At 42.8% G+C, this 12,952-nt stretch overlaps 1 protein-coding gene, 1 non-coding gene and 1 pseudogene across 2 annotated transcripts; all 3 read left to right on the plus strand.

Annotated features, from left to right (window-relative positions):
- Window positions 1–2,585: 2,585 nt before the first annotated feature.
- On the plus strand, window positions 2,586–5,110 carry LOC130014826 (uncharacterized; annotated as a pseudogene).
- Window positions 3,468–3,550, plus strand: TRNAY-GUA (transfer RNA tyrosine (anticodon GUA)). The gene has a single exon. It is a non-coding gene; the product is annotated as a tRNA-Tyr (tRNA).
- A 1,115-nt stretch (window positions 5,111–6,225) lies between the features above and the next one.
- On the plus strand, window positions 6,226–7,207 carry LOC126655377 (NADH-ubiquinone oxidoreductase chain 2). Its single transcript, XM_056106480.1, is given in 1 exon segment — window positions 6,226–7,207. A coding segment is annotated over 1 exon segment (645 nt). The 3' UTR covers window positions 6,871–7,207.
- The last annotated feature ends 5,745 nt before the right edge of the window (window positions 7,208–12,952 follow it).

A 12,952-nucleotide genomic window follows, 5' to 3' on the forward strand; every position in this document is an offset into this window, starting at 1 on the left:
TACAAACGTTTCAAAACAAATCCAAACTTTTAAAATGATACGAAAGAAATACAAACGTTTCAGCCTTTTAGAGATTTAAGCCAAACATTTACAAACGTTACGAAACAAATCCAAACGTTTCCCCTTTTTAGCGATTTAAGTCAAACGTTTCGAAAAGTTACGAAGTAAATCAAAACGTGTCCCATTTTTTTCGATGTAATCCAAACGTTACGAAACAAATCCAAATGTTCCCCCTTTTTACCGATTTAAGCCAAACGTTTAAAACGTTACAAAACCAATCCAAACGTTTAAAACGATACGAAGCAAATCAAAATGTTTCAACTCTTTAGCGATTTAAGCAAACATTTACAAACCTTAAGAAACCAATCCAAACGTTTAAAACGTGATGAAATAAATCCAAATGTTTAATGTTTTTAGCGATTTAAGCCAAACGTTTACAAACATTATGAAACAATTCCAAACGCTTCACCTTTTTAGCGATTTAAGCCAAATGTCTACAAATGTTACGAAACAAATCCAAATGTTAAACCTTTTAAGCGATTTAAGCCAAATGCTTATAAACGTTACGAAACAAATCCAAAGGTTTCACCTTTTTAGCGATTTAAGCCAGACGTTTTAAATGTTACGAAACCAATCCAAACGTTTAAAACGATACGAAACGATTAAGCCAAAAATTTACAAACGTTACGAAACAAATCGAAACGTTTCACCTTTTTACCGATTTAAGCGAAACGTTTCGAAATGTTACGAAACTAATCTAAATATTTCGAATTGTTAGCTATATAAGTCAAACGTTTGTAAACTTTACGAAACAAATCCAAACATTTCCCCTTTTTAGCGATTTAAGCCAAACGTTTAAAACATTGCGAAACCAATCCAAACGTTTAAAACGATACGAAACAAATCCAATTGTGTCATCTTTTCAGAGATTTAAGTCAAGCGTTTACAAATATTACAAAAAAAATCCTAACGTTTTACCTGTTCAGCTATTCCAACTAAATGTTTAAAACGTTACGAAACCAATCCAAACGTTTAAAGCGATACGAAACAAATCCAATTGTTTACCTTTTTAGCAATTTAAGCCAAATGTTTACAAACGTTTCAAAACAAATCCAAACATTTCACCTTTTTACTGATTTAAGCCAAACATTTAAAACGTTACGAAACCAATCCAGACGTATAAAACGATACGAAATAAATACAAACGTTTTGCCGTATTAGCGATTTAAGCCAAACGTATACGAACTTTACGAAAAAATCCAAACGTTTCCCCTTTTTAGTAATTTAAGAAAAATGTTTACAAACGATGAGAAACAAATCCAAACGTTTCCCATTTTTAGCGATTTATGGGAAACGTTTACAAACGTTTCAAAACAAATCCAAACTTTTAAAATGATACGAAAGAAATCCAAACGTTTCAGCATTTTAGAGATTTAAGCCAAACATTTACAAACGTTACGAAACAAATCCAAACGTTTCCCCTTTTTAACGATTTAAGCCAAACGTTTCGAAAAGTTACGAAACAAATCAAAATGTGTCCCATTTTCTGCGATTTAATCCAAACGTTACGAAACAAATCGAAATGTTCTCCCTTTTTACCGATTTAAGCCAAACGTTTAAAACGTTACAAAATCAATCCAAACGTTTAAAACGATACGAAGCAAATCAAAATGTTTCAACTCTTTAGCGATTTAAGCAAACGTTTTCAAACCTTACGAAACCAATCCAAACGTTTAAAATGTTATGAAACAAATCCAAACGTTTCATCTTTTTAGCGATTTAAGCCAAACGTTTACAAACGTTAAGAAACAATTCCAAACGTTTCCCCTTTTTAGCGATTTAAGCCAAATGTTTACAAATGTTACGAAACAAATCCAAATGTTAAACCTTTTAAGCGATTTAAGCCAAATGCTTATAAACGTTACGAAACAAATCCAAAGGTTTCACCTTTTTAGCGATTTAAGCCAGACGTTTTAAATGTTACGAAACCAATCCAAACGTTTAAAACGATACGAAACGATTAAGCCAAAAATTTACAAACGTTACGAAACAAATCGAAACGTTTCACCTTTTTAGCGATTTAAGCCAAACGTTTCGAAATGTTACGAAAATAATCTAAACGTTTCGCATTTGTAGCTATATAAGGCAAACGTTTGCTAACATTACGAAACAAATCCAAACATTTCCCCTTTTTAGCGATTTAAGCCAAACGTTTAAAACATTACGAAAGCAATCCAAACGTTTAAAACGATACCAAACAAATCCAGTTGTGTCATCTTTTTAGAGATTTAAGCCAAGAATTTACAAACATTACAAAACATATTCAAATGTTTCACATTTTTAGCGATTCAAGGTAAATGTTTAAAACGTTACGAAACCAATCCAAACGTTTAAAACGATACGAAACAAATCCAATTGTTTCACCTTTTTATCGAGGCTTAATCACCAAAAAATGCCAAACCTATACGTCTTGTGTCAATTATAGCCAAACCTTTAAAAATCACCAGATTTAGCCAAACCTTATATGTTCTGTTTCTTTTTTAGCCTTTTTGAATCGAACCGGTTTTTTCGACACTGTGACGTCCATGTCACCGCCAACTAAGCAACTGGCTAGCATGACAGCTGAAATATTTAAATAAGGTTTGGCTATAACTGACACAAAATGCATAGGTTTGGTATTTTTTGGTGAGTAAAACTAATCGTGGCACATCAAAAGTGGGAAGTTTCTTGTTTGTTTTTATTACTCACTCTCGTATAGGTGAACTTGGTTCGTTCAATTCTTAGGGAGAAGAAGGATCCACTGGGAATGAATGGGAAGACTGGAGTAGTCTGTTCATTAGCCGGAAAGAATTTGTCTCCACTAGCATCATTCGAAGAACGAACAATAAAAGGCTTACTGTTTAGGTAGGATAGATGGATGTAGTCCAATGGCTAAAGCTCTGCCAGCTTCTCTTGTAGACTGAACTCTCTTCTCTTTAGGTTCCGAGTTTCTTTTGGGTGGGATGGTCTAATTTTTCTTCGCCACTAGTACCAACGAAGTTCTTGGAAATTCTCAAGGAAGATCTCCACTCATTTCATTCATTCAGCGCCTACGGCGAGGCGCGACCCACAACAAAAAAAGGGGGAAAGCTTGCTTGCTGTAGCCCGTTTTTTGTTGACTAGGCTGGGTAAGCGTAAGCGTAAGCGTAAGCTATTTAAGTAGTCTCGAGAAGGGTAGGCTCGCAGCTTCGCTAGAAGCGACGAAGGGGGAAGGCCGACGACTACATGACATGAGGGGGAAGCTGTCTACGAAGCTTTGCCCCTTGCTTTACAGAGATTGTTATGAACTGACTAAATGACTAGATTATCCCGGAACGCTAGCTAAGCTAATAAATAGTTCCCTTCAATCAAATCAATAAGCTTTTTGATTGATTCAAGGCGCCGCCCTCCTTCTTAGAACCCTGAGAGGGGGGCCTCGGCCCGGTAAGGGGAGAGTGGCCGAGTGGTCAAAAGCGGCAGACTGTAAATCTGTTGAAGTTTTTCTACGTAGGTTCGAATCCTGCCTCTCCCATTTTTTGGTTGTACACTTCAGAGAAGAGAAAGGAGGCCTTCGTCAGCGTAGGAAGGAGCGCAGCCACTCTGGTCGATGGAATGGAGCTCGAACGAAGTGAGAGGAGAGGTTTCGAGAGATTTAGAGCTTCGCTCTTTCTTTTTTTGCCGTGCCGTGAAGTGAAATTGTATCGTATGTTAGTTAGAGAAGTTGGTGAACTACTACGATCTATAGATTCCCCATCTATATCCAATCCCAACGAGAATAGAAGCAAGTCGCTTCCGGCTTGGCTTGTAGTCGTAGTTTTTTAGTTTTAGCTTATGTAGTGGTCGGACTTCCTACACGTACGCTCCCGCCAGAATGCCTCCCTGGTTCGGGACGAAGCCAAGCCGATACATACGATAGGCGAAGGAAAGACGCCCATTGTTTTTAATAGCGCCTGGCCCTATCGAACCAGTCATTTCATATCATACCTGGGGAACGCAAGTTTGATCGAGGATTGGAGAGGAGAGGTGGAAGAAAAGGCTCAGGATGGATTTAGGAGTCTTTGTGCGAGCCGTATACGGTGAGAGTCGCACGTACGGTAACGAGGGGGGTTCGCGTCTATACGTGTAGTGTGGTGGTTGGGCATACCCACCCTATTTGTTCCATGATCTATGGGTCTACTGGAGCTACCACTTCGATCAATTAGCCAAGATTTTGACCGGATACGAAATCACTAGTGCTCGATCTAGTGGTATTTTTATGGGGATTCTATCTATCGCTGTAGGATTCCTATTCAAGATCACTGCAGTTCCTTTTCGGGCGGATGTAGGACGGACGGCCGCCTATAGGTGGTAGGGTAGGGTGGGTGGTACCGCTCAGATTGCGGCCAATCTTCCTAACCGCGTGCGGGCCGGGCTTAGAGCGCGTGAAACTCATCACTACCTCGTAAGGGCATTGAGACCATAACATGTTACACGAAAGCGCCGCTTTCTCTGTAGTGTTGTCACACAGCTGCCCGCCTAGAAGCGCCACTCCCTCTGTAGTGTTGTCACACAAGATAAGCACACCGCCCGCCTGATGGCCGGGCAAATCTAAGTTCTCTTCCGGTCAATTGTCCCCCAATCAAGTGCAAAAAACACAGTAGAATCACGCAACACACGCTGCTGGTGTGCTTCCTGCCCGCGAGGAAAGACGAGCGACAAGGTTTAGTTCAGATTTTACTGTTTGCAGCATGGGAGCGGACTACCCAAAAAATCCCTAGGAACAATGAAAAAAAAGAGATCTCGGTAACGAAAACATAGGGGGCTGTATTGGCGAGATCCAACGGTAAACAGCTGCCCAAAAGAAAGACCGCCTGGAAGTCCGAGGACCTTTAGTACCGTACCCTGCCCCCAAACCAGCAGCCTTCGCGCCAAGCAAGACCGCCCTTGCCCCTTTCCTTTCTCCCGCCTCTTTCTTTGCTTTGTTCAAATAGATTCTAAGGCAAAGCAAAAGTGGTTCATATGCCTACTTTACCTACTTGACGAAAGGGAACAAACTTTGTTTCATTTCCGGGTTTATGGATTGGATTCAGTCAGCCTCACTCCTTCCTTTTGATTATGTCGTGACGCTTTGGTTACCGACAAACGCTTCAAAAGGCGACCCTTTCGAGTTTCCGGCTCTTTCCTAGATTGAAGTTGACCTTTCGTCGCCCTACCAAACAAAAGAAGTCACTATCAAGCAGCTTGCCCAACTGAAGTAGAAAAGGTGCGTTCCGCCCGGTGACTAAGAAAGAAATGGGTTTGCGCTTGAATTGAAGTGATGAGGTCGCAAAGAGGGAAGTAGGGCTCCTATTGACTAAAGGTTGGTTCTGCGGTTTTCTTTAGAATAAAAGTAGCTATGAAGCCCCTACTACTGACTTTGTTTGATTCAAAAGGCGAACAGCCCCCCCAAATAGTCGTATGGGGTGTGGTGCTTGTGGTAAGCTGCCTTGGATATGAGGAATTCCTAAAAAAAACGATATCTCGTTCATCTATCTTTTGTCTATCATTGATTCTATCTATGAATCAAGTCGAAAGACTTTGTTTTTGAGTTCCCCGAATGGATTGGATCGTTTCTGCCAACGAAATGAACGCGGAGCCCGTTCCGAATGCTTTTCTGATCTGGAAGTTCTCGCGAAAAGAATAAGATGCTGCTCTCACTCCCTCTGTCTTTTCTCGCTTTGCTAATTTTCCCCTCTCCTCGTTCCGCCCGCTGACCTATTGGGATAGCAGCCTTCGGGCTTTTCCTGCCCTTTCTTCTAATAAAAAATTTCGGCTCGGCCCGGGAAAGCGCTGGCAACAACAGAAAGGAAGGGGTCCATGTAGCTGCTGCGCCCGCCCCCTTCTTAGTCAATGGGGCAACAGGTTCGGTATCTACTAGAAAAAGAGAGAATCCACTTTAGATAACCACGCCTCTGATAGGCAGCGTGTGGAATGGCCGAGAGCGGACCTTTTTTGGATATATAATCCAAGTCGAGAGTGGAGTTACGGGAACATCCGTCTGATGGAAAAGTACTTTCACGTTCGGTTCAGAGAGCACTTTTTTCGTAGAAAATTCCTCGTTTACTTTCGTGTGAATGCAATTCTCCAGCGGCGAATTTAAGACTTATGGGGCCCTATCTATTCCATCTCTCGAGCCCCCGAAGAAAACCCCCCTCCCCTTCGGATCCCATATCTCTTTTGACTCTATATATGTGGGCGCCTGATATCTATGAGGGTTCACCCACCCCGGTAACAACATTCCTTTCTATTGCGCCTAAAATATCTATTTCTGCTAATATTTCACGTGTTTCTATTTATGGTTCCAATGGAGCTACATTGCAACAAATCTTCTTTTTCTGCAGCATTGCTTCTATGATCTTAGGATCACTGGCTGTCATGGCCCAAACGAAAGTAAAAAGACCTCTAGCTCATAGTTCAATTGGACATGTAGGTTATATTCGTACTGGGTTCTCATGTGGAACCATAGAAGGAATTCAATCACTACTAATTGGTCTCTTTATTTATACATTAATGACGATAGATGCATTCGCCATAGTTTTAGCATTACGGCAAACTCGTGTCAAATATATAACGGATTTGGGTGCTCTAGCCAAAACGAATCCTGTTTCGGCTATTACCTTCTCCATTTCTATGTTCTCATAGACAGGAATACCCCCGTTAGCCGGCTTTTGTAGCAAATTCTATTTGTTCTTCGCCGCTTTGGGTTGTGGGGCTTACTTCCTAGCCCCAGTGGGAGTATTGACTAGCGTTATAGGTCGTTGGGCGGCCGGAAGGTTGCCACGAGTAAGTAAGTTTGGGAGACCGAAGGCAGTTCTCCGTGCACCGGACACGTAGCTTACCGAATCAGTTGCGACACGGATGGGAATGCATGCTACGAAAGAAAGATAGGGTCGAGTCTGATATATCAACCGTCTACTCAATATCCTTGTACGAGTCCACAATCACTACACGAGATGAACCTTGGTTTGGTGAATTGAAGTTGGCCTTAGGGGTAATAGGACTCCCAGTTACTGCGCGCGATCATATACTGAGGTGCTCCCCGCCGGTTGTTGGAACGACGCGAGCCAGGCTGGGCCTCGATTCAGAAAGATGAAGGGCCAAAAAGTAAAAAAGGGGGTTACAAATTCCCCATCTCATTTGGGGCGGAAAACGAATCGATATCTCGATTTGAAAATACCTTTTCTATTTTAGTTAGGAAAGAACGGCGAAGTCCATCCGGACCGTCCAATGAAGAATAAGAGGAGAACAAAGCGCCAATGGCGCGCGAAGCGCATGCGAAACGGGTACGGAGATAAATAAGTGTGGAGGAGAAGCAGCCGATCTCATTCCCTTCGATTCCTGGGCCCAAAGCAGTGCAGTCTTTCCTGGGAAAATCAAGGATTTGGGGCTTCTTGCTACGCTACTTAACTAATGAAATCTCTTTTTTTTGAATACCTAAAAAAAAGAGATTTCATTCAACGTTTGATTCAAAGAACTGCGGGCTCATGAAACGGCTCTGCTGCAATGGATGGCAGAGGGTCCATAGTGCCCAAAGCACTGGAGCGATCTTGTAGCCGGGAAGGGTCCTAAAAGTGCCTACTACTATACCACCCTACACTTGGCTCTACACATTTAGAGAGCTAACCCCTGTCCAGTGCCTGGCAGAGCTAATGGGCTTCATCCTTATTCCTTCTCCCCATCTTCGCCCAGGCTAAGGAAGGAGGCCTTACTTATTCAGGAGGGGGGGGAGAGTAGAGCCTCGAGAAGCACTGTTGAGAGGAAGGTCCTTGGCCCCTCTTCATTCTCTACAGGTTCTTCAACATAGGTGACAAGGAGCGAGGCAGAGATGGAAGAGATTGAACACGGGAATAAGAAAGACTACGTTCCTTTTTGATTCTATTTATAGAGGGGTATGGATAAAGTTGAAAAAAAAGACTCGCATTTATCATAGAACAAATACGGGAAAAAAATCATATTGAAAACGTTCCTAACCCAACCCCTTCCTTCGTAGAGCTGCGTATTGTAAGTGATCTGAACCTGTCCGGAGTGAGCATTTCATAGAGGCAAGTGAAGTTGGTGAGCCGTATGATGGGCAACTATCTCTTGCGGTTCGGAGAGGACTCAGCTGTTAGTTAGTACCCCCTTGGTTTCAGGGTGGACTCTTTCACTCTATTTTATTATATACGCTTAGCGAAAAGAATGTTTTTTGATACACCTAGGACATGGATTCTATATGAACCAATGGATCGTAACAAGTCGTTACTACTAGCAATGACTTCCTCTTTCATTACTTCATCCTTTCTATATCCCTCTCCCTTGTTCTCAGTTACTCATCAAATGGCACTCAGTTCATATCTTTAAGTTCGATCATTGACAAGGTTCAAAGAAAGTGTGGGCCATTGATAAAGAATCAATTTCAAACCACAATGCTAGCAGATGGCGGGCCTCCGCTTTTCTTTTCATTAATGAAACCTGCCAGTCATTATGGACTAAAAAAAAGGAAAAAAATTAGGATTATTCAGGCGTTTGCCTCTTTGTTCAAAAGAAAAAAAAGACGTGGGTGGCATTATGACTGGAGTGTCAGTTAGAAAGGTTCTTACAATTTTGTTCGGCATTTTTTTTTTTTTTACTTAAGGAGAGGGAGGAGGGCTTGGGACCTATGAACGGAACAACACAACAAACATGATGAAATGAAGAAGAATGAACAAGAGGCGTCGGAGGAAGGACTGACGAACTACTTACTTTTGTTTGGTTAACTACTTTACCGACTTGGGGTTCTTTCTCGTAAGTGGTACACCTACACCCTGCACGCACACTCCCTCTATCTATATACGTAAACATTGATAGCCTTTCAAAAAAAGCCCCTCTCTGTCTACAAAATGAAGAAAAGTTTTTTCAGGCCGCCCGGATCCAGCTGAAAAACAGATAGGAATACTCTTTCATGCTTCATAGCTTCAACAAGCCCCTTTCTTATTCTTAGTTCCAAGCATGTGCTCTAGCGAAGAAAACTATAGGGCGATTGTAAGATGGTTGGCTCTTTATTTAGGTGCTCTTCTATCTTCAGGTGGCTACTGCTTAGTTACTTCTGTAGTTCTGTCTTGCTTGAGTTGCCTACCCCATCTATGCCTATGCAACAGAAAAGAGAACATCAACTACTGTATTATGGCCTTGCCCGAAAGAGAACAGCCCTACCACGGCTGCTACTAAACTGCCTCTACTACAACTAGGAAAGGGAGAGAGAAAGCATAGCTACGTAGCTACCGTAAGGTTATGGCTTTCCTTAAGGAAGTGTTAGCTTGCGTAATGTATCCCCTCCTCCTTCCCCCCTTCTGAGTCTACTTCACCTTCGGATGAGTCCTCTGTCCCATCAGATTCACTCTGATTAGCCTCTTATTCAGGCTCCAGGTGTTTAGTTGCATTTCAATCTCCTGGCTCTATCGAACCAGTCACTTCATACCTGGAAAAAAAGAGGAGAATTGAATTGATGGTGGTGATCACTTTCCTTAGGGGCCAGCGATAAATATAACAAGACCGCCCTTGCTCCTTTCCAATCGCTAGTAATCGCGGATCGGCATGCCCCGGTGAATATGTACAACGAAGATTTTAAGTGGCTGACTAATAATATAGCTTGATCGGAATCGATTCTATGACGCTAATGCCCTTAGAGTTCAAATCGTTGTCTTGATCCCACCGAAAATGTATCAGACGACGATCTATATGGAGTGAGATCGCCACCTTCGGAGAAGCATAAGTTCCCCACGCCGATCCCACTTTTTTAGCGAAATCAATATCTTCCCCTGCTTCGCTTTCAATTCGCCTCTGACCGATGTTCGAAATCGCTTTTATGGACGAGTTCTTGCTTCATTCACTTCCTGAACAGTTTGTGTGCCCATCTGGATCTTACCGGGTCAACGGTTTGTGCCTGTCTATTCCATCCCTTCGTGGAGTTAGGGTGTGTGATGTGTCCCTTCTGATGGAATGCCCTCGCTCGCCTTTCTCCATCAAAGAGTCATGGTGCTTTAGTTGTGGGTTAGCAGGGATAAGTTGGACTGTGTCAGATGGTAAAGCACCGCGATAGAAGGGCACACTTTTGAATCTAGCGACTTTAATACCTTTGAGAAGGTACAAACTAAGATGCCGGATGTCGACGAATTTGTGCAGTGTGCCAGAGTATCCTGTTACAGGGGTAGACCTTAGAATAGAGAAATTGAAGCCAGGGTCTTCTATAAAAGTCTTTCAGCTAGGCGATTCGTTCACCTATCACGAATAGGTGGGTGGCTGTGTAATAGAATATAACCTGCGGAAACTATCTCATTCAGGGAAGCAGCCCGGATTTCCTTAAGTCTTTTTCTGAGCTGTCTTACTTAACTTAAGGTGTTACCAGTCTTTACCCTTTGTATGGCGCTAAAGCGACTAGTCTATGACCCAATTCTGGATAGGTGAGCAGGGGCCCTGAGACGCCATCCGTTCCCCAAGGTCGACTCCGACTACTTTTTGGCACCACCCCGCTCTATTCGCCTTCCTCCATGAGGGATTCTCATTTTTGAAAATCTCCTTTTCAGTCCCTGCAAACGGATGAGAATATTCCTAAGCGTGGCGAGTCCGTATCGAGTCAGCTTCCTTCAATCCATTTGATAGCCTCTCGTCTTCTTCTTGACTCCGTATTCAATCCACTTGCTGGGATTATTCTAGCTGTTACACTCCAGTGCTAGACCTCGATCACTCGATTAGCACTTTGTTATATTGCCCCATATAGTGGGAGTGCTAATCCTCCATTTTAACCAGTTCTCTTGCGGTACGGTATAGGCTAATTTGTTTTCAATCCAATCTATCAGTAAAGGGGGCCTCGTTAAGAATCTATCCTGTGAGGAAAAACCCACCTCGAGTTCAGCGGCTGCTTAGTAGAGCAAGGTTGAGTTCTTTTCTTCCTAAGGGCTTAACTTAACTGGTAAAGAATCAAAAGAGTTTAACTCAGTCATATACCCCCTCTACCAAAACCCTGATTCTCTGCTTTCGGGTTACCCCATTACCACTAAAGCTCAATATTTAGATCTTGATCCCTATCCATTCTTTGATTAAAGAAGGATCGTAGCCACTCGACCAGAGGGAGAGGAGCGAAAGTCCACCCCTGCTACCTTTACCCTCTTTAAGAAGAGTTCTCGTATTGTGATTGATCCTTTGGTGTATCACTCTCGATCATCTCCTACATAGATGTATAAGAGGGTGTAAATTATTTACCTTTAATCGATCTAAGATGAAGAGGTGTTTCCATATACATTAAGAGATAAAGAAGCACATTTACTCTAGTCCGTCTTGTAGGAAAGAACGTATGTAAGTCCAGAACTCTATGCATTCTATCTCTTAGTCTAGTTGGTAGCAATCTAAGAATTCGCAGCTCTCCAAAGGTAGGTTAATCAGTCTATCCCCATTCCCGTATCGGGGAAGGGTTCCCGCTTCGCACCTTGCTTTCGATTAGGTCTCCCTGCCCTCCATTATCTCAAGTACCTCTCCGCTTCCTCTGCTTGCTTTCATGTAGTTTATTGCGTAGGTAAAATAGTCTATTCCGGCTAGACTTTCTTCTTGTCTTGACTTTTCTCTATTCGTTGAGGTACTTTCTCAGTCTTTTTAGGATGTAAAAAGTCCTTCTTTCCATTACGCTAGTAGCCCATGCCTAACAGTCTTTGCTCGAATCCAATCCCTTGTTGTCATAGATCAGGGAATGCCCTTTCCTTTGGTTGCCCTTTCAGTGGAGTAAGCCAAAGCGAGTCTTGCAGGTCTGTCTAGTCGCATACCCCTATCATCTTATTGTTCTATTCGTTGCAGTGGGCGAAGTCGTCTTTCTTACCAGCCATTTTTTTAATGCCAAGATCGAGCTTCTTTCAGAACCTTTTGTAGCCCCCATCCAATCGGTACATCTCATTGTCTGGTATTACGCGTGTCTCCTTGTCTCTTGGAAAATCTTCCAATCATATTCCCTCCACATCATATAGGTCATCTCCGCAATTAGGAATACCCGATGGCCCTCACTGAAGGAAGAAAGGAAGCTTAAGGTTGTCGTGCTTCAATCCGACTAAGGTCTAATGCTTTCCCCTTCTTATTTTGCTTGGCCCAATGCCTTTCTCCATCCTATCAGTCCTTCCAATACCTTTCGAAAATACTCCTCCCCCTTTCCTCTCCCTCTGGTCGAGCTCCATTCCATCGACCCTTTCAGTCGAGCGTATTTTATAGCCTTTTAGTCGAGCATATTCTAACCTCAACTGACTCTCTCATCTTAGATCAACTCAGGTACAGAGTCGATCGCTCTCGCTCGAGATAAGGAAAGGACCCGAAGGCCCATCATTGAATTGACCCGGCCGGCGGAGAAAGTGAATGGAATCATGGGGCTTTTAGGTATCATAGGGAATCGTTCATGCGATCCATCCATGATTCATTAATAAGTGGTGCGGGACCCAGTGCATACTCAAGCAAGCATCTTTTGTCAATCAGATAGTTGCCCCCCTAAACTAAGAAAAAGGATTAGCCTCGAAATATGAAACCTTTATGGGAGGAGGAATTGCAAGAGCCTCCCCGGAAGAGCAGGATCAAAATCTGGTGTCGAACAAGTAAGTAGGTGTCACTGTTTAGTAATATGGTTGGTGACTCACTGGGCCTAGTTCTGGTGATCCCAGTGAATAAAGATGATAGACGTGCAGGTGAAATTGATCAGATCGCTTTTGAAATCGATGTTTTCCATAGTGGTCTTAGGGGTTTGTTCCCCTTCGGACATGCTACATCGGATCGTCTCTTCCTTTCTTTTTCGAGCACATGAGGCAGGCTGGTGCTGGGACCTTCTTCCAAGATGTTTTTGCTAGTATCGACCAGATGCCCAAGTGGAATGAAGGGCGAAAGAGCCAAAACTGGGTTGGTGAGAGATCCAACTACTAAGGAACAAGTAATC

This window comes from Mercurialis annua, linkage group LG7, assembly GCF_937616625.2.
Source record: "Mercurialis annua linkage group LG7, ddMerAnnu1.2, whole genome shotgun sequence".
Taxonomy (NCBI): Eukaryota; Viridiplantae; Streptophyta; class Magnoliopsida; order Malpighiales; family Euphorbiaceae; genus Mercurialis; species Mercurialis annua.